At 47.0% G+C, this 25,544-nt stretch overlaps 1 protein-coding gene across 6 annotated transcripts in view; it reads left to right on the top strand.

Annotated features, from left to right (window-relative positions):
• Window positions 1–12,822: 12,822 nt before the first annotated feature.
• FYB2 (FYN binding protein 2) overlaps window positions 12,823–25,544 on the top strand; it is a 167,043-nt gene continuing 154,321 nt past the window's right edge. For 5 of the 6 annotated variants that reach the window (XM_082688107.1, XM_082688106.1, XM_082688110.1 and 2 more), the window contains exon 1: window positions 12,823–13,228. In XM_082688107.1, coding sequence (XP_082544233.1) covers window positions 12,992–13,228 — 237 coding nt within the window. In that variant the 5' untranslated portion in view covers window positions 12,823–12,991. Of the gene's footprint in view, window positions 13,238–25,544 lie in introns of all 6 variants that reach the window. The other variant, XM_082688109.1, reaches the window with a different exon arrangement.

Raw genomic sequence — 25,544 nt, 5'->3', positions numbered from 1 at the left:
GTCTTTTATTTCTTTGGCTTCTTCCTTGAGGCTAGAAGCAACCTCTAAAAATAGCTGTTTGTGCGGGATGGGCCTAGCGCTCCGCCTGGTGGCCATTGTGTGGCATTGCGGGCTCGGTAACCGGGCCTGAAGCTGCAGACCCAGCGTTTGAATAATTCTCTCTCCCCTAAGTACACAGAGAAATTTGATTTATTCTTCACAGTCATGTCTGCATTACAGAGCACTTCTCCTTAGAAAGTCCATCTGCTTTGAGGATAAGTAAATGATCAATCCCTCATATACATTATCATGCAGTGAACATTTCTGTGAGTTAGTAACAGCTTCTGTGGTTCTACCAAATGTCAGGGAGGCTGGGGTTTCTTCTTCCCTTAAGAAGATACTGAGAAAAAAAATACAAATTGATCTTTGCATAAGCAGGGTAGCTACTTACTAAGGGTATTAAAGAAACACGAACGTGTGTAGCGTGGGGGTGCGGCAGCGGAAGTGGGAGCAGAAGAAAGAGAAGCCCATGGAAATGCCTTGCTTAGCTTAGAATCCTGGCTCCACTTACAAGCTGCGGCAGGCAGCATGCTAAGATGCCCCTCCATGAGGGACACCCTCGCTGTTCCCCTGGGCACACTGGAAGGCTATCTCCCAGCCCCTCTTGCAGCTAGGAGCTGTGTGACTGAGTTCTGTGGGAAGGGATGGACCTTGCTCCTAAAGCAGCTTTAGTCCTTTTTCATACACTTCCCATCTCTGTGTCCACACCACTGGAAACAAAGTAATCCAAGATGTCACAGTCACACCAGAGAAGAGAGCCAAATCCATGACTCATCACATAAAGGACACTTGTCCAGGAGAGTCTCCCGCTTCTCTTCAAACTATGAGGTGAGTGAGAATATACTTGTATCTGCTAAGCCACTGAGATGTAAGGGCCATTCGTTACAGCAACCAGTGTTAATTACCCTATTAAAGCAAGTCTTAGCCACAGTTTCCTCACCTGAAAACAGGGACGTGCAGAAGATTTGGTGAAACAATGTATGTGAAAACATTTGGCTAACTTGGGATTGATAAATGCTGGTCAAAGCAATTGGGTCTCACAGAAGCAACATTTTCATTCTGAAAAAATATTTTTGTTGGTATCCCGCAGGTTCCTGATGCACGAGAAAGAAGGCCCGACTCCAACCGGCAAACCAAATGGAGATTTCATAGGCTCCCAGAGCTGGAAACTTCAAGGGTAGGTTAAACCACAGGGCTGGTTGAATCCAGCCAGCAGCTTGAGGACCCAGGTCCTTTCCATGGTTCAACTCCTTCTTCTTCTGCCTGGTAAGTTTCATTCTAAACCTGACTCCTGTAATGGTCAAAGATGGTTGTCAGTAGCCCCTGCTACTACTACTGTATTTTCCTAGCTTACTCGGGGAGCAAGAAGACATCTCATCCCACTACTCTAATGAAGAATCTTCTGATTTCTCTGATTCCGCTGGTTTGGATTACACACTCACCCTGGAATCAATTACTTTGTTGGGTGGAAAACATGCTGATAACCTGCCTATCAGGACCCATGCCTAGAGCCGGAGCTGGGATCAGCTTTCCTTGAATCACATAATCTGTTGGGGAAAGAATGAGAGCATGCTTTTTTTTTTTAAAGGATGTTTTTAAGCAGAGGAAAGAAGGAGCAGGGGGACATGAACAGTAGATAAGCTTCCAAACCTGTGGTTGCAATGGTTATATTTATTTCCTTAAGGAAAAAAACAAGTTGTACCGGAGCTTGGTGTTACTTGATCACTTTCAGCAATCCAACCTTTCAGAAATCTGTAAGTTAACTGGACATTATGGTTTTCGACTCCCTAACGTCTGACAAGGAGTTCCCTAAAATATCCTCAGATATTGACTTCTTGAAATATCTCAGATATTGACTTCCTGTCTTTCTTGACAGTGCAGTGTTAAAAAAGAAAAAAAAAGTCTCTTAAGAATAATTTGCTTTCTCCCTCTTCTTTCTTTCCCCCTCTTTGTTTCTTTGTGAATCCCTTCGATTTCGTGCAAGCATTTTAGAAAGCGTCAGATGCTATACAATTGGGAGGGATTATTTTTTTCGTCGGCTCTTCATACCTAAAGTGAATCATATGATACATAATCATAAAATAATGAGACAGATTTCAAAACCAACTACGTAGCTGTTTGAATGTGTGCTGCTCTTCTGAGCAGTCACCTAAAGATACACTTTTCGTATTTCAGCGATGCAGCTGTAGCTCAAATAGTATTGATTACACCTCAATTTTAACCAAAAAAGTGCAGCGACTTTGATCGACCCATGCTATGTATCCAATTCAGTTCTCAGTCCCTTCTAAGACCTTCAACAAAATGAATCTATCTTCCAAGCAAAGATTTGTCTTTTCAAATGACATCTTGGGATCAGAAGAGAATTGTTACTGGAGGATTGCACACCTATTCTGAATAATCAGTAAAGAGTGAATGCTGAGGAGAGCACGTGAGATTTACATGGTGGTTCTGCTCAGGCCATCGCCTACCCTGACCTCCTCCCGGGTTTGTGTCAGATCTGTGTCTCATTCAAGACCCAGCTCATCTCTCCTCTCCAAAATTGTTCTTAATCCTTTGCTGCCACAATAAAAGGACTTTGTTGCTCTTTCTTTTCTGATCTTGTTGCTTAAAAAAAAAAAAAAAAGTCCATATCACTCCTACTTTTTCTCTTATACTATTTTCATTGATCACATCTGCTTGGCCTAGGACAGATTCTCCACAGATCCATTGTTCACCCCAGCCCAGCAATTTTCTGTGTGGCAGGACGACCTGACCCCTGCAGGCTGCATGGCTCAGGCTCCTGGGTCAGCTGGCTGTGCCTGGATTTGGCCAGTGGGAGACACTGGAAGGAGACTGAAGGACGGGAGGAAGGGAGAAGACTGAATATTTCGTCCCTTCTCAAGAAGCCCCAGGAGCTAGATGTGCTCATGGCTTGTTCTCTCCTCCAGTGGTTCTAATCTCCTCTAGGTGATCCCAGCTTCTGGGCTCTGGTGATACCACCTCTGCTTTGTCCCTCCAACCTAGTGGCTTCCAGTTGTTGCTAGTCCTCCAATTGTTGTGGCAACTGTTTCCTCACAGTCGCCATCTTGGTTCCTTACTCCTCCATCCCTGATGTGACCAAGCCTCTGCACTAAATCCCTTCTGTTTCAAATGTTTAGAGTGATTTCTGTGGTCCTGACTGGACCCTGACTAACACATCAGCTCTTCTCCCCCACGTAACAGTAGAGGATGGTTGATTTCAGGTATGATCCGTGGGGATAGAGAGCCATGTTTACATGTCATACACAGTTTTTATATGTCTGCTTTCTGAAATATTTTCATGACTCTTCCTGTCTATCTCTTTTTTCCTCCCATGGATAAAACTATCTTTTCCCAAGCTGTATCCACTTTTCCTAGCTGGATTTCCCAACTTCAGAGCCCTGGTCCAAGTTTCCCCATACTCGAGTCCTACATGGCATCTGCATTACTGACAGATGGTGAAGACATTGGGTCCAGAGTGAAATCATCAAGATTAGAGCAGTTGCAGAATCCAAAAGCCGAGGTTGTTGGCTGCTACCCACAGGACAATGGTGAAGGATTCATTATCTTTCCACTCTTCAGGTCTGATATATGACTTAAGCCAGAGCCAGGCCAATTTACAATTATTCCCAGAGCCCAGTGCAATTTGCAGATAAAAGGGGGATTCACATTTGTGGCCAAAGTGGAAGATGTGAGTATTGGACCGGGTGCTAAAATGCTCCCCAGTGCGTAAGGCTAGCCCACAGCCTGATGGTCTCCACATTGCTGCCCAGAGCATTACTTTATTTCCACAATCTGGATGCCAGGTGAATACAAAATAGCATTTGGAAGGGATCTAGGAATGGCTGGGGGTTAAAGTTTCTGCTCCAGTGAAGAAGATGGTCTTCACTGAAGAGGATGGTCCACCCACCTTTCTGCCTCCTCCTGCCCCACACATCTCTCCCCTCACCTTGACTCCTCCTGGCCTTGGCCATAAATGAGGTTGAGCAGCTATTGAGAAGACTCTTAGCACTAATGCAGGAAAAGGAAAATAAGACAATTTCTTGAAATCTCACCTGAGAGGTAACACATTTATTGTGCTTTTTACTGCGTTCGATACAAAGGATTAGAGTAAGTAAGAACCAACTCTTGCTCTGCTGTCTACTGCAAAGAGACAAACACAGACAGAGGGACAAAGGCAGGTTGATGGGCTGACCCAAAACCCAGATGATCTTCATGACTTTAACATCTCTGAGTCTCAGCTTTCTCATCCCTAAAGGAGGATTTAGTGCCTGCCTCACAGACTGTTGTGAGTGCAACATGAGCTTAAGCACAGAAAGTTCTTCATACCTTGTCTGATGCAATGTGAACCCAAGGACACTGATGTCATCATGAGAGGCCCCCTCGATGATGGTGGTAGTGACTCCACCAATTGCTTCATGGGCTCTGGACATTGCAAGAAGGAACCAGGCCTGGAAAGAAAGACCACGGGGATATCCAGTGGTGACTGCGGCTGACAGCCTGCTTGGTGGGCACGTAGGGAACCCCTTTTGAACATCCTCAGAACTCCTGGGAGCGTGAGGAATTTATAAAGCATTCAGAGATATTATCGCATGGACCTAAACTGGACTAGTCGTGTGGTCACGGTCGGGTTACGAGATCAATGATGCAGGAATTATGAGAACAGAGGCTTGAGTAAATCACCTGGCCTGCAATTGTCAAGAAAGGCTCAAAGCCAACGATCACCTGCACCAGTTCTGAAAGGTTCGGGGAAACGCATGGGTGGAGGGCAGGCATGCCAGGGCACAGCATTCCAGGCCGAGGAAATGGGAGAGGAAGTGTCCAGAGGCAAGAAATGGCAGTGTGAGCCCAAGAACGGAGAACTTCAGTATGGCAGGTGTGTAGGGAGTCAAGTGACAGGGGCTAAGGCTGGAGAAGCGCCACGGGGCTAACCAAGTCTGAAGAGCCTTGTGAGTCCTGGGACAGAGTCTGGGCTTTTCGCTGTGGCATGAGAGAGTCAGAGGAGGTTTTTAGTGGTAGAGAACACGGTCAGATTTGTGTTGGGAAAGATCTCTCGGGTAACACTAAGAAGGCCGATTTGGTGTCAGGTGGGAGATGGGAGGCAAGGGCACCCCAAGCCTCAATGGAGGCTCCTAGAGGCAACAGGGAAGCAAAGTGATCGAACAGAGGTTTTGGAGTAGTCTGGTCACTTCCTGAGGTGAAGCTAGACTAGAATTGCCTTGATGGAAAGAACTATACCTCTTCTGTGCCAGAGAAGGTCAGGTGCCTCACAGAACGGGCGGGGAGTAAAGATTTGCTGAAGATCCCGGGATGAAACACAGCCGGCTGCATTTGGGAGGTGACGTTGAAGGACTGATGGGGGTCGGGAAAGTCCAAGGTTCGTTTGGGGAAATGGATGAGCTTGGTTTAGGAGATCAAGTTGTTGGTTCAGTTTTGGTTGTGCTCGAGTCCGAAGCGTCTCTGGAAACCACATGTGAGCGGTCCAGCGGTAGTTCTGCGGACACACACCGTGAGTCCTCACCACAGAGAACACGTCCTAGCTCAACGCACTGCATACGTACTCGATAAATACTCGTTGGCTCAGCGAATGAGTGAACGGGTCTGGAGTTCAGGAAGGACCTAGACTCCTTGAAAACCTTCTACAGAGCAGGGACCCTTGTCCTACTATTTCCTGCCATTTTCCTTTGTAGTACTCACAGGTGTGAGCGATCATACAAGGGCTCACCGGTGTAATGCCTGACTCCCTGTTTCCCTAACTGAACTTGTTAGCTACGTCTTGGCCTAACCGAGCCCATGATAGAGATTAGGTGAACAGTTGTCGAATCAGTGAAGGGCTAGGTGCATGGACGTGTGCATGGGCAGGATGGAGACAGAAGCCGAGGGAATCTATGGGGCACGACAAGCTGGTGACAGGATCAGGCGTGGGGCTTCCGCGTTCCAAGTGACACGTTCGTTCCAGTCGTCTTCAAATGTCACATCCCCCGTCCACCTCCTCCACACGCCACATCCCCAGAGTCCAACCTGGAGGCAGTTCTCTCGAATCCCTCTCTGAGCGGCTGTTCTGTCATCAGTGAAAGGGGCATTTATTGCATACCCTTCCCCGCTTTACTAGACGGCTGGGAGCATTAATGAGCTCATTCCATTCAACAAATGTTTACGTAGGTGGTTAAATGCCACAGTGATAAATACCTTAGAATAAAGTCCTTGACCTCCACACTCCACCCCACTTGGCTTGGAACAGCATCCTCTGCTCCGGGAGGCAGTGGGAAAGAAGATCTTTTGACACTCACCACCTTCCTTCCCTGGAAACCCTTCATTTCAATACAAAAGACCCTCACTCATTCTGCAGCAGGAACAAGGGCCAAATGGCCTGTCCCATCCAGCAGTCCAGCACTGTATTCAGAGCTGACCGAGATCTGTCCCTCCGGGGCCGTGCTAGTGGGGCCTGGCTATATCCTGCCTCCCTGCAAGCTGTTGCCCCGGCTCCTGGCAGCTTGCAGTCTGAGCTGCTGGACACTCTGGTAATGGGGCTCGCAAGCACAGAAAGTAGACCCTAAAAGCCCAAAAGGATGCACAGCCCCAATGCCTGCTGTTGGGGCAATGAAGGGTCAGGGACAGCGACTCCTGCAAACAGAGACCATGCTTCTTTAAATTTTTATCTCCCTGAAGGGCCCACTTAGACTTTATTGTTGATGGCAGCTCTTTGCACAAGCTGTTCTCTCCGTCTGGACTACCCTACCTCCGAGGACTTCAGGACAAAGATCCAGCCTTGTTCCCATGATGAAGCCTCTCTTTACCCGAATCCCTCTCTGAGCGGCTGTTCAGACACAGACACCTCCTCTTCTATGGACAGGAAAGCGGGGACCCATCCAGGCTTTACCGAGTGTCAGTTAGGTGTCGATGACTCTGTGTGATTCTTCATGTACCTTCTACCTGTTTCATACACAGAACCATCGGCAAGGTGGAGTTTGCTGGCCCCATTTTACAGATTGGAAAGCTGAGGGTCAAAGACACAAGTTGCTTGGTCAAAGATATACCTACTGAATGGTGGAGCCAGGATTGGTCAAAAATCGTAGATACACAGTGTTGACACAGCTCTTTCTCCGTATTTCTAATTGGGCGCTAATTGTGTGGTTTAGTGAGGGTCTCGGGGCAAAGATCCTCTTCTGAGGTTGCTGCCAAAGGGGAAGAGGAGAAGTAGACAATTGAGCAGATCTTGGCGGAACATTCATTCCTTCTTCCACAGCCCATGGACAAGAACATGATCACAGAGCCAAGTCTAATCACAATGGAGGTTAGAAAACAGAGTCTTATCATATACCCAAGAACTGGGACTTGGTGAGCACAAAGCATTTTTCATCCATCTAACCTCCATTAATAAAACAGCCTCCAGAAGCCTGGTGAGGAGAGGTAGCGGTGCCTCGGTGAGCCTGAGGCTCCCATCAGCTCTCCTCCATCTTGTCAGCCCTGTGGAGTCTCTCAGGAACCCGTGCTGTGGCCAGGCTGACCTCAGAGGCTGCTGTTCTCCCTCTGTCTTCATCTAAAAGTCCATCCTAAAAGTGGGCCAAGCTACTTCCTTTTTCACTCTGCCAGAGCTGAGGTTAAATGTCTTGTTATATTAGATTTTACCAAAGATCAGCAAATGATATGTGAGGAACAGAGTAAGCTATAGTTGCTAATTTGCTTATTATTTTAGGATTTTTTAAAAAAGATTTTATTCATTTATTTGAGAGAGAGAGCCTGCATGATCAGGGATCAGGGGGCAGGAGGTGAGGGAGAGGCAGACTCCCCACTGAGCAGGGAACTGGACCTAGGACTCGATCCCAGGACCCCGGGATCATAACCTGAGCCAAAGGTAGATGCTTAACCGACTGAACCACCCAGGCGCCCGCACTAGTTTGCTTATCTTTTTTAATAGAGTCTATGCATCCTCAGCTTGAATCTTCCATAAGACCTCCTACCTGCCACATTCCTGTCCTTTAGCCCAGCTGAGAGACCCCTGACCCCGACTACACAGGAATGCCCACACATGTTTCTTAAGCCCACAAAGCATAGGCATGATGTTTACAAGGGAGCAGTTAGAGAAGGGGATATACCCCTGGGTGAAGGAAAGAAGCTGTGCCTCCCTTACTCCTTGCAAGGAAAGTGGTTCTAACTCTTCTCCTTAAATAGACCTTTCAGACACATAGGAAATCAGCTCCCCAAATCAGGATTCACAAGTCACATGCCAGTTGGCCTGGAGATTTCCTGGGGAGACCTACCTATCCTCTGTCCTAGTACTCTGAGCCCCCAAGCACTGCAGGCATATTTCTGTGCCTTCAAATCTAGACCCAAGAAAACAAGATCCAAAGACAGAGAGAGAGAGAGATCCCTGCTTGAACTTCCCATCTGAGGACCCACTTTTCTGAATGATGGGACGTGAAAGTGGTTGATCTTGGGGATGATCCCATACTTTCAGGCAAGCCCCGTCTCCTTCCTACAGGGGAGTGGCCTTCCTTCAATCTCAACAAGATAAGCACATCAGAAAACATCTTAATAATTCATCTGAGTGACACATACATAATGTAATGGCCTTAGTGGAAAAGCCGGTTCCCTTACAAGAAACTGAAGTGTTGCTACAACCCCAGCTCCAGACACAGGACCTGGCACAGAGTAGGTGCTCAGATCCTTGGTTCAAAGGCTGTTAAAAGGAAAGCAGCTTGCCTTGGTCATGTTTGCTTAGCATCCTTTAAGAGAGCTCTTACTAAATCACAATACTCGATTTATACGATTACTTAGACAAGCACAGAATTGAGATGGGAGCTTCCTTCAAGGTGAAAGAAGAACCAGCTGGACTATAGTTTTCATAAGCTGGTAAAAAGGAAAGAGACCCTTTCTTGAGCTCACATACCTCCTGAGATAATTTTAGGCATTTTATCCTTAAATAATTTGCCTTCCAGTAGCTGTATGCCTTGCAGTAATCATTCCTTGTCTCTGTGCTGTTTTTCCACCCCTTCCTAACCTTCCTATCCGATCTGTCCTGTGTGAGGCTATCTTTTTCAATTTCAACAATCCTACTGTACTTGACCTTGTGTTTCCACTCCCTCAAGTCCTTCCGGGGGCAGCACGGAGTGGAGGAAGGAGCAGTAGATGAGGGCAGGGCAGATCGGAGCCGAGAATCAGACCCATACTCTTCATGGCCAGGGCGTCTGCCTTGGCCATCCACCTTGACCGTCCTGAGCTCCCTCGTCTCCATTCATCAGCTAGGGCTACATCGGTGATCTCACCCCGTGGGCATGAGGAGTACAGGAAAATACGTGCAGACCAGGTACCTTGTCACACGACAGACTCTCCATAAATTTAAGTTCCTCTCCTCCTTCCTTCTCCTTTTGAAAAGAGTCAGGAGATAAATTGTACATAGATAAATTACATGTTACACTGGAAATGCTCAGAAATGATCAATGTAACCAATAATAATTTTAATATTAATAATAGGTTACTTCGGCAGCGCTGCCCTAATTCTGACCATCAATCTACGTGCTCCAGCTCTGCCATCACAATAGCACGTAGTGGTCACAATTTACCCTAGAAAGAGCTGAGTGCCCCTAATTTCCCATTTCCAGATATTTTTTTTTAAAGACTTTATTTATTTATTTGACCTATCACAAGTAGGCAGAGAGGCAGGCAGAGAGAGGAAGGGAAGCAGGTTCCCTGCTGAGCAGAGAGCCCAATGCAGGGCTCGATCCCAGGACTCATGACCTGAGCCGAAGGCAAAGGCTTTAACCCACTAAGCCACTCAGGTGCCCCCAGGTATCTTTTAATCCTCCTTTTCTACATCAGAGTATTCTGCTACAAACCATTACTTGTGGGGCAAAGTGTAGGCACTGTTTTTGCCAAGAAATGAGTGACACACGTGAATGGGAATACTGCAAAGCCACAAGCAGTACCTGAAACCCAATGTAAGGTTGGGAAGCATCAAGAATGTGCTGGAAACACAGATTTCTCTGGCTCAGCGGACTAAGCAAGCGGACCTCATTGGAGAGGATGGCACACCATCGCCATTCCCAGAAGCAAACTGAAACCAGGCCCTTGAAAGACAGAAATGCCTAGAAGTGTCTGCTGAGTTTCAGCCCAAGGATCTGCTAAGCTTTCTGCCGACTTCTTTCAAACTTGAGTTTGGGGAGAACGGCTAGAAGAAACCTTCAGGCTTCTAGATTTGTGTGTTTATTATTCTGTATTTCTCAAACATGTAAATGGGGCGGGGATGGGCTCCGGAGTCAGACCGCCTGGGCTGGAATATTTGTCCTTATGCTTGCTAACTGCATTTCCCCAAATCAGTGATGAACTCTGATGCGCCTCTGTTGTCTCAGCTGGACAAGGGGTGTCATGAGGACAGCGCGAGGAGGCTGGGGCACAGTCCTCGGGGCCGTAGACAAGTCAGTCGGCTATTTCCTGTCCATGATGAAGTGGGGGGCACGGGGAGACTCCTCCTGGTCTGAAGCCAGAGGCAGGCCACCAAAGCCCCTTGTGTCTATAGTAGGATCTTTTTCTTCTTTATTCAATTTAATTCTTTTTTCCTATGGTATAATGAGATCTGTCTAAACTTAGACTGAACCCCTGATCTCACAGCCAGAGCCCCCCCACCACGTCTGTACCTTGTAACTGCCTTTCCTTTCCCCATCCTCCCACGACATGTGTCTGAGCTCCTGCATCGAGCTGGAGGCAAGGACCTGCTACCAAGGGGTGGGGACCATGAGCAGAATGGGATCCTTAGAGGGCAATAAAACAAAGCGACATCTGTACCCTCATGCATAGCATGTGCATGGGGACAGTGACACAGCCACCATGAACTGAGGACAGAGGGAGGGGGGGAGGGGAATGGGCATTGTTGGTGCCTATTTCATGCTCAGCGTGGTAGAGAGACTCACATGGCCCATGAATCCTTGGGCCAACACTGCCAACCCTCTTACCTGGTTTTGCAGATAAGGAATGTACATCATCTCAGAGATGGCTGTGAGGGGGAAACAGAGTCTAGCACGTAGAGGATCATGAGGTACTAACAGGAGATCCTATGAGGTTCCATGAGTCACGGTTCTTAGGCCTGCTTGTAAAACTCTCCAAACAACTACCAATATCTGGCGTCTCCTACATCCTACCCCCTACCATTGGAGCTTGTCCTGAACCAAACCCAAATAGCACAGAGCTCATGGTCCCTCCAGGTGCAAGGAGGTGAGAACCCTCCCAACCCACTCTCTGCCCCCAACCCATCCTCCCCTTCAACCTCCACTTTTGTAGGCCTGTCTGAAGCCATCGGGGGAGCCCCTGAGTAGAAGCAAAGGCAATTTGACAGCCCCCATGGCCAGCTGCTGTGGGGAGGAGGTGCCTCATTCTTTGGAGAGCTTCCACCATCATTGATAGCAGTTGCAGGACCTCCTTGCCTTGAACTACAGTGAGAAGGGTGTGAGAGGCAGAGCTAGAGTCTTCAGCCTGTGCTGCGTGGAGCTCTAGGGCCTCCGATCTGACTGTGAGGACAGCAGCAGCGCGGGTCAAAGAGAGTCACGAAGTCAATACAGTGAGGTGTGCTGACCGTTGACGTCTCCAACCGAGTGTCACATCATGGCTCAGAAAAGAATGGAAAGGAGCAGCGCGATCACCCCCATAGTAAGAGTGATTCTCGTTTTGAGAAATTTGTATTTTACAGATTTTAGGATCTGGGTATGCATGTGTCTGTGCATCCGGTCATGATGCAGAAAATTTCTCTTCTTGCAAGTCATTAATTATTAAAACAAACCTGCAAAGTTTACTTAAAATCCATATTTCCAGGGGCGCCTGGGTGGCTCAGTGGGTTAAGCCGCTGCCTTCAGCTCAGGTCATGATCTCAGGGTCCTGGGATCGAGCCCCGCATCGGGCTCTCTGCTCAGCAGGGGGCCTGCTTCCCTTCCTCTCTCTCTGCCTGCCTCTGTCTACTTGTGTTCTCTGTCTGTCAAATAAATAAATAAAATCTTTTTTAAAAAAAATCCATATTTCCAGGTCCTAGAATAGAACTGATTCTTATCTGCCCTGGGAGCTTGGAACCTGTGTTTTTCCTAGATCCCCAGGTCCCGGTGGTGATCAGCCAGGTATCTATGAGAAATACCTGTGAGAGGTCATGGGTCCACAGATGGGCTTTCCTCACCTGCCTTCTACCTCCTCTTCCCAGACAGCTTCCCACTCGAGCTGAGCCCTAACAAGGTGGGAGAAGTCACAGAGACCTGGCCTGGAGCAGCTCAGGCTGGTGCCCTGCTGGCTTCCAATCCCAGGACAGCCCTGAGCTCTTAAGAACTGGGAAATGAGGCTTGGGTTTCCAGCACCAACTGTCCAAAACACAAAAGCAAAAACAAAACAAAACAAAAAAACCCTTCCCCGACAACCCCCACCCCCAACACCTGCACCAGAAAAACAAAACTACTTTACAGTCAGCCAGACCTAGGTTCAGGCCCTGATTCTGGGGACCACAGGCAGGTTATAGGATTTCTATGAGCCCCAGTGTCCTCACCATTTAAATGGGAATAATAGCTTCTCCCAAGTGTGTGGCAGGATTTAATATAAGAACATGTCCACAGGCTTAGATAGGGTCAGCCCCCAGACAGGTGCTGTGTTATAGCAGCTCCCTTTCTGGCTCCCACTGTACTGTCCTGCAAGCTTAGGGACGCTCTGTCCCCTGTGGGAGCCTTGGGTGAAGTTAAGTAGCCATCTGAGGGGCGGGGCGGGGCCAACGGAGATTACATTGTCCAGCCTGAGCATTTTGTTCTAACAGGAGTCCTGCCACCCGCTTCTTCAGCAGCTCCCCCCTGCCTCAGGCACAAAGTAAACTCCTCTGGAGAGTGACTGTTGGACCAGCCTGGGGTAGAGCCGCTTGCTGCAAAGAGCGGGTTTGGTGGGTCCTAGGTGAGAGAGGACCCCTTCCCTGCTGCAGCTGTCCGGCAAAGTTTGGCAGATGGAGTGTGGACGGTGCCCAGCCAGTGCTGGGAAAGCTCCAGTCCCCGGAGAGGGAGGAGCCGCTCCCCAGGTGGGGCAGGTGGGGCACCTGAGCTCAGGTGTGTCCCGGGCTCTGGGAGGTGATTGCTCCCTGGCTAGTGCCAACAAACCAAAGCGGACTCTTGGCCCCAGGATACAGCTCTGGGAAACTGCTTTTGTCTCACAGACTCTGCCTCGGAGGAAGGCCATGGAAGGGGTAAGGCGGGTCAGTTCCATCTCCGCTTTCTCTGTGTCCTTTCTAGAGCCTGCCCGCGGCTGTGGGAAAGGGCTGCCTCTGCCTCCTGGAGAGGAGCAAACACATGTGCTGCTTGTGCAGTGCAAGGTGGTTCGCCCTGGCCTTGCTCCAGGGTGAGGAGACTTGGGGGGTGGAGCGTGAACGGTGTGCCCCCTGCCACCTCCGGGGGTGAGGGAGCTAGGGCCTCTGGGGAGTGGTGGCATGAGGGGTCCTAACTCTCACTGCCCTTCCTCCACTGGGTTTCAAACCTATCCCCCCAGCCTGGGGCTATGTGCCTGTTGGATTTTCTCTGTTTGTTTGCCCTTGTGGGCCCTGCTGGTCCCCCTGGTGATCAGCGGGTTTCCTGGTCAGAGGGCCGGGCTGCCCCGTGCTCTTTGGTGGCTGTGGCTTTACCGCGAGCTCTGTTCCTCATTAGCTGTGTGGTCTGGGGCAAGCGAATTCCTCCTCCTGCGTCCCCTGTGTTCCTCACTCATAAAATAGGATGACTATTAGAGTAACTAGTTGGTGAGATTATTGGAAGTGCTTGTAAAATTAGAGATGACCGTGGGCTGGTGCCCAGCGCCAAGCCAGGTGAACCCGCGTTCCTGCATGGCGGTGCGCTGTTGGCGTGGTTGCAGAATTCCTCAGCAGAATGCCCTCCTCTCTGTCCTTCTCCAAGTCTCTACTCCCCTCTTTTCCCTTCTTCAAAGTCCATTTCTTTCCAAGATGGGGGGCAGGGAAGTGTTTTTTTCATATGTTCTTTATTAGACATTTGGAGTCAATTCGTTTTCTCCCATGAATCATCTGGCTTCCCTCCCCGAGGTTTGGTTTGAAGTTGGGGGGGCGGAGGGACACATCTCCTCTGTCAGCCATCAGGAAACAGCTCCCTTTTGTCCCGCCCGGGGCAGGAGACCCGTCTCTCTGGCTGATCAGTCCAATCAGCTGAGTTTGGAGAAGAGGGAGCAAGGGCACGCTGGTATTCCATCTCCCTTCTGAATTCTCTTCCCCTAACCTGTGGCTCAGCAACGGCTGAGAAACTCCTCCTTGATGTGGAAATGTCAGGCTGAATGGAGTTAGTGTGGTCGTAAGAAAGAGAAAGTGACATATTTTGCCCTCTCTGATCTACTGAGGTGTGCACTGGCATCCGTTGGAGTCTATCTACATATTAGCACAGTGAGATCAATACCAATGGCCCCATTTTGGTGGTGGTTGCTGTTTGGTTTTTGCCTGGAGAGGAAACTGATGGTCAGAATGTCACTGACCCCGCATCCTACAGCGGGTTGGTAGCAGTGCTGGAACAGGAGGGGGGCTGGTCAGTAACAAATATGGAGTGCCAGCTGTAAGCCAGGGATCGCAGGCCAGGATTCCAACAGGCCAGCCAGTGAAATGTTAGGCAATTGAGAAAAAAAAGTACAAAAGGGCATGTTAGCTAATGTTGTGATGCAACTTTTTCTGCTCACGCAAAGGAAAAAAACATCAGAGCAATATGGGTCATTTCTCATCTTGGAGGATTTTGTTTTGTTTTTAAGAAGTTGACAAAATATTCATCAGTGCCACCTGTGTGTACCGAGCCCCTGCACTGTCAGGTGTTGGCGGATGAAGCCGTGAGCCAACCAAAAATGCGGCCTTTATAAAACCTATTCTAGCAGAGGAAACTACAACAAATATATATATTTATTTTTTAAATCATACACATATATATTAAATATATATTTAAGTATACATAAATATATGTCATATATAACACATTATATATAGCATACATTATGTAATATATAATATACATTACACAACACACATTATACATAAAATACATATTATGCACATATAATAGGTGAAATGGCAGTGATTACAATGTCGAAATGGAAAGCAGGGAAGGGTTTAAGGATGTTGAGAGAGCAGGCAAGGCTATTTTATTTGTTTAAAGATTTATTTGTTTTAGAGAGAGTGTGTACACTAGTAGGGGGAGGGGATGAGGGAGAGAGAATCTCCAGCAGAACCCCCAACCCCCAACTGAGTACAGATCCCAATGGGGGATCCTGAAATCATGACCTGAGGTGAAATCAAGAGTCAGATGCTTAACCCACTAAGCCCCCCAGGTTCTCCCAGGGTAAGGCCATTCATTGTAAATGGGATCGTTTTGAGAAAGGCATCCACAGTGACATTTGAGCAGAAACTGAAGGTAGTAAGGGAGTTGGCCATGTGGGTGTCTTAGGGGAAAACATTCTACAGAGAGAGAACAGTAAATGCAAAGGCCCTGAGGCAGAAGCTTTGTCAGTGTGTTCAGGGGTAGCAAAATGTCCTGAATGGCTGGCCTGGAGGAAGCAGAGAGTGGTCAGATCATGCAGGGCCCCGGCACTTCTGCCTTTCCTCTGGGAGCGGGAGCTCTGTCTGAATGTTGTGAGTGCTGTAATGGAATGGTCCAGCTTGGATTTTCAAAGGATCACCTGGTTGTTGTTTTGAAAATAGATGGTAGGGAGAACAAGAGCAGACTCTGGCTGACCTGTGAGGAGGTGATAGCCCTCCTCCAAGCAAGAGGGCGTGGTGATGCAAGCCAGGGTTTTTGCAGTAAAGGTGACCAGAAATGCTCATGTCGGGGGTACAGCACCAACATAGGGTCAGAAGAATTTACTGATGGAGTGGATAAAAAAGTGTGGGGGGTGGGCGGGAAAGAGGACTCGTTCATGACTCCAAGATGCAAAGCCTGAGCCTCTGGAAGAATCTGAGTGAGATTACTTAGGATGGAACCTGTTTGCAAGACGTCCAAGAGTTCGTTTTATTTTTCCACGAAATTGTGGGATATGGAGAAATGACTGTTGCTTTGGGCAGCTCAGTTTGGGAGTGGTTTCTTCTGCGTCAATAGATATCTGAACGATGAGATATCCTTCGCTGTTTTTAGTCCTAAAAAAAGTATCCTTCTCCCCCATAGGTAGAAGTCTCGAGAGAATTCTGTAAGAATGTGCTTTATTATACAGTTTAGGCATCCAGACAGAAAGGTTGAGGTGTCTTCTCCAGAGCTGTCATGAAAGGATGCCTCGGTGATCTCCCCCAGCCACAGAGATTTGTACTTATGCACGGGGTCTTGGCAAGAGAAACGCTTGCGCAGCACTTTTTGTTTTTGTTTTTAAAATATTTTACTTATTTATTTGACAGACAGAGATCACAAGTAGGCAGAGAAGCAGGCAGAGAGAGAGGAGGAAGCAGGCTCCCTGCAGATCAGAGAGCCCGATGCGGGGCTCGATCCCAAGATCCTGGGATCATGATCTCAGCCAAAGGCAGAGGCTTTAACCCACTGAGCCACCCAGACACACCTACGACAGCATTTTGAACTGGGAATGCTTTTCAGTCAGGATGCTTACCAAATGGCACTTGAGTCTTGATGAATGAGCCTTGAAGTTGTAGTTGAAAGACCTGTATTGATGTTTACCTCTGCCTCTTACTAGTCAAGTGATTTCAAGCAAGTCCTTGAATAATAAAAAGGTAGGATCTGGGAGATTTCTCAAAGCCCAAGCAGACTAACAACTCCCATTTCAGAGATGGGGAAGCTTGGGGCCCACGGGGAAACGTGGCCACACCCGTGGTGACCGCTTCCTCACTGTGCCACACATACAGTGAATGCCCCATGGCTGTTCTCCTTGGTTTTGAGGCATCAGTCACAGCAGCCATCTAGTCACTCCAGTCTTGCAAGAGAGAATGTCAAGAAAACAGACAATTTGGGTACTAAATGAAAAGCGGAGGGATGAAGATATCTAAGTTTTGACAGGAAGCACCCAAAATGGATGCCTAACCCAAAGAGGGGTTCATCCCAGGCTCATTAGAAAAATTGGTGAGAGACGGAGGGAGGAGAGATGCGGAGGAGAGAAGGGGAGATGAGAGGGTGGGTCGATGGGGAGATGGAGGGAGACAGAGACAGGGAGACGCAAAGACAGGGAGAGACAGAGACAGAGATCAGAGCCAGAGCCAAATTCCCAGAGGGCCAGATATCCAAAGACTGAATAGCATATTCTCTTTGTCCTCTAAGCCAAGAGCGCCCGGAAGGGACTTCACCTCCAGGATGGGAAGAGTGAACCAAATGTCACCCTTGACGTTTCCTTGCACCATGGGGCTTTTTCAGAGTCAAGGGTGGCTTATTTTTGACAGAGCTGAGTCTAGAACCCAGTTCTGAATGCCTATAGAACTCCTCGCAAGCCCTCAAGTGCAACTTCAGCGGGGTTTTATTTTGTTTTTTTGTTTTTTGTTTTTTTCCTGGATCATTTGATTTTTAATGAGTAAGTCACAAGACAGGGTATGTGTTAAGAGAAGAAAAGAAAAAAGAAAAGTGGCCCAGCCCATGGAGAGGGATAGTACTGGAAAGGACTGTCTCCTATTAAGAGCTTGTTCTGGGGAGAGCAGCGTGCACTGGGGATTAAGATCAGATTGCCAGGGTGAGGTTTCTTGTGAGTTCCAGAAGAATCTCTGCACAGGGGAATAGGGAAGCTCACTCCGCCATGTGCAGTTCTGAAAGACTGGCCCCATCACTCCTGTCTATGCACTCCATCCTCCTGCCCCTCCCCCGGCCCCTTGTGCCCCAGTCTGGCATCTCTGTACACATTTCTTTCCAGAATGCTGATTTCTACTCTAAGACTCTACACCGCTATCACCGCCCTGAGAAACCTGCCCCAGCCCCTTGGTCACAGATGGTCTCTCCTCACCTTGCAAGAGCTCATCCCTTGAAGCAGACCCCATCCAGGTCTGGACTAGGAGCTCCCAGAGAGCAGGGATAGGTTTTACTCGCAGACGCAGCAAGGCACGGACCCCGAGCAGCCTGACTGGTCTCCGTTTCTGGCTCTGCCATTTACTAGCTGTTTGGCCTCGAGCAAGTTACTGAATTGCTCTGTGGCCCCATTACCTCACTTGTAAAGGGACATAATGGTATTGACTTCTTAGCGGTCAACTGGGTTTAAATAAGTTAATACATATCAAGAGCTTGAACAGCTCCCAAAGGCAGGTGATTCTACACACTAAAATAATAGTTATCATCGTAATGAACTGCTATGTCTTGAATTGCGTCCCATCCTCCAAAATCCATACCTCGAAGTCCTAACCCTTAGTATTTCAGAAGTGAGCTTATTTGGAGATTGGGTCTTTACGGAGGTAAGTGAAATTGAGGTTATTAGGGCAGGCCTCCTCCAATATGGCTGCTGTCCTTATGAATAGGAAGAGTATGGACATAGAGAAAGACCCAGAGGGAAGTCAGGGAGGAATCCATACAAGCCATGGAGAGAGGCCTGGCAGGCCTTCCCTCAAAGCCCTCAGAAGGAACCAACCCTGCCCACAGCAGGGTCTGGGCCTTCTTCTAGTCTCCAAAACTGTGAGGCAGTCAATTTCTGTCTCTCTAGCCACGTAGTCTGGTGCACCTTGTTAGGGCAGGCCCACCACACTCCTACATGGAGCTTCTCAGCTAATTAACTAAGAGGTAATGAGGATACTCTGTAGCCTCCCCTTACCAATCTGGGAGGTGTTTTGCACCATGTTGTTATTTTGACCGCTCTGAAAACAGCAGCTGTGCTTAGCTCTGCGGAGAAGAAATCTGAGAAGTATTTATTACCACTCGGCATGGGAAATGGACGGCAGGGCTCCGGGGACCATGGTCACGATTCCTCCCTGATCACTGACTCGTGGATTGGGTTTTTCTCGTCTGTAAAAATCTCAAGTGGCAGACTCTGGGGATGGTTTTTAAAGATTAACCCTAACCTTCTCTGAGGAAGTACCAAATACAAAAAAGTTACAAATACTGTGCTTCAGAAACAATAAGCAATTTTGGGATCCTAATACTGGAAAAACTCAGTTTTACTTATTGCTCTTCCCTATTGCTATGAATACTTCTGTTTCCATCTCCATTTCATAACTGAGACAGAATCAGGAATTGAACTCCTACTTGACCCCAGAGACCCAATTGTTTACCTAGTATTGGTGAAGGACCCACCTACATGCATTATTTCATTTAAACCTCACAGGACACATGAGCTAGAGATGATCCTCATTTTAGAGGAAGAAACAAGTTCTTTAGGGTTGCATGATTTCATCATCATTATTAATGGTAGCAGCTGACCCTGATTGCTTCTGTATGTTAGGCATAATTCTAAGGGCTTTATATGTATTAACTCACAGCAGTACTAGAGTAAGCACTGCTGTTGGAGGGTGTGTAGTTTGCTGAAGGACACACAGCCAGTCGGTGACGACCCTGGGATTCCAGACCAGAGCTGGAGGTTTCAAGGATGCTTTCTGCAAGGGTTCCTCTTTCCCCAGAACCTCCTGGATATTGGTATCATGCTGCCGAAAGTACAGAGCTAGCTAAAAACGGAGAGGCACCTAAGGCACCAAAGCTATTAAACCCAAGAACGCAATTTGCCTCTGAGTGTCCGCTTGGGAGGATAAAACAACCCACAGGTAGAATGACCTAGTCAAACCGTTCTTGCTGTCCCTCAAGACTATTTTTCATAAAAAGCGCCCTCCCTTCATGCCGTTAATTCACAATAAAAACCTATGAGAACTCTCCCAGCAGAAAATCAGAGCCTGGCATCACCCTTCCCATGAAAGGTCACTTGAAGTCTCGCTATAGCTGTTGGGCACCTTCCCAGTCAACACTGTAAGCTACCAACAGGTGAAGCTACCATCAGGGACTATAAACCTCCCATAGCTTTACTGTTGCTGTGGAAGTACTTAACTGACTTTTAGCTTCACAAGACTGATGTGGAAAAACATATTCAAATTCTAGACTCCCTGTTGGGAACGTTTGCCATAAAACTCTGTGTTCTGCCCCAACCCAGGAAGGCAGTATGGGCTGGGGTGGGGGGCGCTGTGAAGAATCCCACGTCTTGCCCTTCCATACCTCCAACACTGGGTGAGATAGGGTCCTATCCTCGCAGGGGAAACTGTGTAGTACAGGTGAGGTCATGGACAGGGCTTCCACAATTTCAAGTTTAGGCTCCACGTCTGGGGATACGAACCATCAGATCAGATTTCCTGTGTGAAACGTTAGATTGCCAATACATGGGTGTATCTTATTAAGATCATTCAAAGGTTTACAGGAAAGGCCTTTATCTCATTCAGTTCTCCCACCAGACAGGTCGGAAAAGTCCTGTTTCAGGAACCAGTCTTGGCAGCTTGTCCCTGTGACTTGGGGCAAGTCTCCAGAATCTTCATCTGTAAGACGATGGGTGGAATCAGAGGGTCATCAAGCACCACTCTGAGCGCTGACGTTAAAAGATTTTATACCTGGAGATGTATGGCTCATGCGGAGGTCAAGAAAATGAGTGGTGCTTGTTCTATTTGCTGGGAAACCCAAGGTTTTACTCCAGGTAGAATTTGAGACAACTTTTGGCTTGTCTCCATGTTTGTTTATGCTTCTCTGGCTAGTGAGTTCAAAATGGAGTCTGATGGTCCTGAGTGTCTAAGAGCCTCAAGTCAAGCATTTGGTTCAAATTCTAGCTCTTTGACTTTCAAGCCATGTGTTGAGTCACGAATGGAGAGCCCTGAGTAAGCATAAGGAAGCAGAACGCCCTCCAGCTCCCATTAGGCTGTTAAAGTGTGTGTGTGTGTGTGTGTGTGTGTGTACACGAATGTGTGTGTGCACAAGAGCAACCTTTAGGTTAAATCACGGAGATTAGGTGTTGCTAGGTTACAACAAAACCAAACCTAACCTAACCACTATATGCTGCAAAGTTTTGTTTACAGAGCAAGTATGTTAGTTTCCTATTGCTCCTGTGAAAAATGACCACAAAGTCATTTGTAAGTAGCTTAAAGCACCACAAATTCATTCTCTTACAGTTTGGGAGGTTAGGAGTCTCCAGAAGGTCCGTAGCGCTGTGCTCTTGGAGGCTGTTGGGAGGAATCGTTTTCCTGGACTTTTCAGTTCAGAAGTCACTCACATTCATGGGTCTGTGACCCCTTCCCCAGCAGCAGAGCACCGTCTCTTCTCTCTGACTTCTGCTTCCATCCTTACATCTTCTAAGACTCTGATCTGCAACCCCCTTCCTTATAATTACACTGTCCCCACTTGGTGCTCCAGGAGAGTCTCCCCATGTTGAGAGCTTTAATGCTATCACATTTCCAGATCTCCTTTACCATATAAGGTAATCTACCCCGTGTTCTGGGGATTAGGGCAAGGACATCTTCGGGAGAAGGCATTATTTAGCCTTCCACATTTGTAGACTATCATGACCATCATTCACCCCAAAGCTATCTTATTTTTCAGAGAGTGTGCCACATTTGTTTTTAAACATTTGTTTAAAAAAAAAAAAGAAAGAAAGAAAGGTATGTAAATAGCTAATTTCTCCCATTTTAGATCATAAATTCCATAGGAAGAGACCATGCTTATTAGTCACTATTCTTTCTGGTGATGTCTTGAATTGTTAACAACAATGATGACAATGGATAGCACTGTAGGGGCTAGGCCCTGTGCTTAGCTCTTCCTATGAATAATATAATTTAATCTGCACAGGGGTGCCTGGGTGGCTCAGTGGGTTAAGCATCTGACTTTGGCTCAGGCCATGATCTCGGGGTCCTGGGATCAAGCCCCACATTGGGCTCCCTGCTCAGTGGGGAGTCTGCTTCTTCCTCTGCCTCTGTGCTCTCTCCCTCTCTCTCAAATATATAAATCTTAAAAAAAAAATTTTAGTCTGCACAGGGGTCTGGCAAGGAGATGGAACATTACTGTTCCTGTTTTCAGGTGGAGAGATTAAGCCTAGGTTTAAGGCCACACAAATATGAAGTGATCAGTCCAGTGGGCTCTCTGACCCCAGAGAGCTTTCATTTAACAGGCAACACACTTGAGGCCTAGGAAGTAAAACATGATTTAGCCCTCCCTCAGATGGCTGAGTTTAAAAGGAAAGATGTACAAAAATAATATGGTGTGATAACTTTAATGTAATATGTGGATAATAATGTCTGTATGTTCAAGTAACTGGCAGAGCTGAGAGGAAGAATGTTATTAGAATGTTTTCACTCAGCTTGGGTGAGTCAGAGAAGACTTTCACAAGGGAGATCATTTTCTCTCCCAGTTTTAAAAGATGAAAAGTGGGGCTCTGGGTGATTCAGCCATTAAGTGTCTGCCTTCAGCTCAGGTTATGATCCCAGGATCCTGGAATCGAGCCCCGCATTGGGCTCCTTACTCTGTGGGAAGCCTGCTTCTCCCCCTCCCTCTCTCCCTGCTTGTGTTCCCTCTCTTGCTGCATCTCTGTCTGTCAAATAAATAAATAAAATCTTGAAAAAAATAATAAAAGATAAAAAGTGTTCACCAAGCAATAGACAATGGGGAGGGCAAGGCATTCCAGGCATAGAGAATAGTACATGGGAAGAAACCTACGGGGGGAAACAGCAGGGCATGTGTGGGGCCACAGGGACGGGGCAGAAGAGAGACGTGGAGGGTCCCGTGCCTCTGCTGAGGACTGCATGCTCCACACAGTGCTGGACAAGTACAGGGGTGCAGAGTGGCTGGCAGGAAAGATATACTTGGGGCCAACTTCACTAAGCCCTTCTCTTCCTCATGTGGCTCATGAGCCTGTGGGTATGTGGTTAGAGAATTGCTTAATTCCAAAGTTTGAGATAATTTCACAGAATCGTTATAATGAGCCCTGCTTTAAACCACTCCCCGCCCTCTCCCTTCCCCCCACCAAATCCTGGCTCCGGTGAGATTTACTCATCCATTCATTAATTATGTATCATTTGAGTACTCTCCATGTGGTAGGTGCTGTGTGAGACACTGCAATCCAAACTCCTTCTCTTTGGTAAACCAGTTCCAAGGGTTAACCAAGCTTCCCATCTGGAAAATTCTTGTGCTGTCCGGCATTTACACATATTTAAGATAATGTCTTCAATCTGTGTTGGATTCTGTTTTTGTTTTTGTTTTTCTTGTGTTTTTTCTTTTTCTGAACAAAGTTTTGTCATATTTGATATCTGTGAGAACCTTGTGAGGTAGACAGGACAAATGCAATTATTTATATTTGAAATGTTACCGAAAAAAGAATTGGATTTTATATCTTCAATTCATCAACAAAGATTTTCACTAATGTTCTCAGGTCATGATAAGTTCTGCAAGAAATAATTTCTGTACAGTTGTATAAGATTGAGGTTAATGAATTTCACATATGCATGTTTGTGTAAAATTGCTGTTTCCTCTGACAGGTCACAAGCTAAACTCAGCGATTTCTAATCCTTACCACAAGTTTTCAAAACCAGACGGTATCCCATTCTATAAATGAGCAAATTGAGGCTCTGAGAAGCTGGATGGGCTCTCCAAGATCACAGAGTGACATAGCAGATATTCAGATCCTGAGTTGATTCCAGTATTATTTCTATTTTCATTTTAGCCTCAGTGAGCCAAAGGCTTATACACTCTTCTTGAGGACCCAAGGTTGCACATCTTACAAATAAGAAAGCTAGAGTACCTCTTCATTTTTCTTTCTTCTCTCAAAGCTAAGTAATCGCCCATGTTTTTTTTTTTATTATTATTCTTTTTGCCAGCATCCTGATGTTAAAGCCTTATTATTTCTTCTTGTCACTTCACACAGAGAAACCTCATTTAATGTTCCATGAAGCCTTGCAGTCTCATCAGCAGAGCCTGACTCAGTCTGCCCTTCAAGTATTTTGGCTGTTTGCAGCAAGCTAGTAACGAGCTAAGTAACAAAGTCTGAACTGACACCCATAAGATCAATTCAAGACCATATACATCTCGTTGCCTTTGTCATTTTTTTTTCCTTGCTGGGGTCCCCTTTGGTATTTTCCAGATCTAGCTGACAATAAGCTAAGAGAAGCCTCCAGGAGTGAGTGCAAAATTGGGTGCATGAGTTAAAGGACAGCAGAACTAAATGCATAAAAGGGTGGACCCTGTGTTGCTGGCCATTGTTTTGAACTAGTATTGTTGACTTTGCTGAGTACAAGGTGGGAAAATGGGGTGGGTAATAAGGGAGAGAGAGCAATTTCATAGGATCATTTCACAAAATGAGTAGGACCAAGCAGTAGATTGGAATGTAAGCTCCAAGAAGGTCTATAGATACTGTGTGTCAGAAGAAGAGGAAGGCCAAAATGGAAGTATCTCTATTATTGGAAACCAAAATGGCCACCTCTCAGAACAGATACAATCTGTTCTGTATACAAAAGATTGTATCTGTTCTTTCCCATCTGAACCCACCAGACCAATTAATTCTGTGCATATTTCCTAAGTGTATCCCCCTGTCACAGATAAGCATTTCATCATTGTCAGAATCACCATGATAATCAGGATCATCATCTTTATCCTTGTCCCTCTCCTCCTTTTTCTCCTCCTCCTTTGTCTCCTTATCCATATCCCAATGGTCCTCATCAAAATTCCATTACTGTGGGCCTCCTTCGTGCCAGGCACCCGGCCGGCACTGATGTCATGGCAGTCCTAGGATGTGAAGAGTTGTGTGCCCATTTTATTCATCAGGAAATAGTGGACAGTGAACTGAAATAGTTTTGTGAAGGAGACAGAGCCCGAATTTATAGAGCTAGGATTCTGATCTAAGACTTTTCAACCCTGGAACTGAAGTTCTTAATCCCATTGCCACACTTGAAGTAGCTCTTAGTCTAGGGAGGAAGGGAAATTATAAAATACAGGAGAAATGCAGGGCATCTTGGAGCACAGGGGAATCACCACCTCTTGCTGCATATCTGATGGATGGTTTCCTCAAGGAGTTGCAACTGAGCCCGGTCAAGCAAGACAAACATTTTTCATACAATGAAAAGGGAGATGAGCACTCAAGGCAGTGGGTGAAATGTGTGCAAAGGCACAGAGGCATACAGTCCTCCAACAAATACTTCCTGTTTCCTCTGCTCCAGGCACCATGTTAGGAAACCCGAGGATGAGCAGAAGACAGAAGAGTGCATCCAGTGTGGGACATGAACTAGGGGGGATGAAATGGAAGTTTCAAGAGCCAGTGGACAGTATCTAGAAGAATGATGGGAGGAAAAACAGCTATTAATAATGTTTCTGTATGATGCTTTACGATGCACCTTCACTTGCCTAGATCGTGACCTATTACATAGTAGGCAGTCAATTAGTTACTGAATGAATAATCTCTGTTGACCTTTAAAACAACAGATTTGCTTATAATTCCTTGAGGACGGAGAATACTCGCTCATCCCATCACCACTTGAATCTACAGTGGGACTCCTGAGTCCCACAACTCCAGGGGAAGCAGGTCACATGGTTGTCCATGTGACCACAGTGTGACTAGTGTCCCTTCATACAGCATGGGGGAGCAGAGTCAGATCTGGTTTAGGAGATTAACATTTGTGG

This window comes from Mustela nivalis (assembly GCF_964662115.1).
Source record: "Mustela nivalis genome assembly, chromosome: 10".
In the NCBI taxonomy this organism is placed as follows: domain Eukaryota; kingdom Metazoa; phylum Chordata; class Mammalia; order Carnivora; family Mustelidae; genus Mustela; species Mustela nivalis.
Note: the sequence above shows the minus strand (reverse complement) of the source record. Positions and strands in the feature narration are given on the sequence as shown.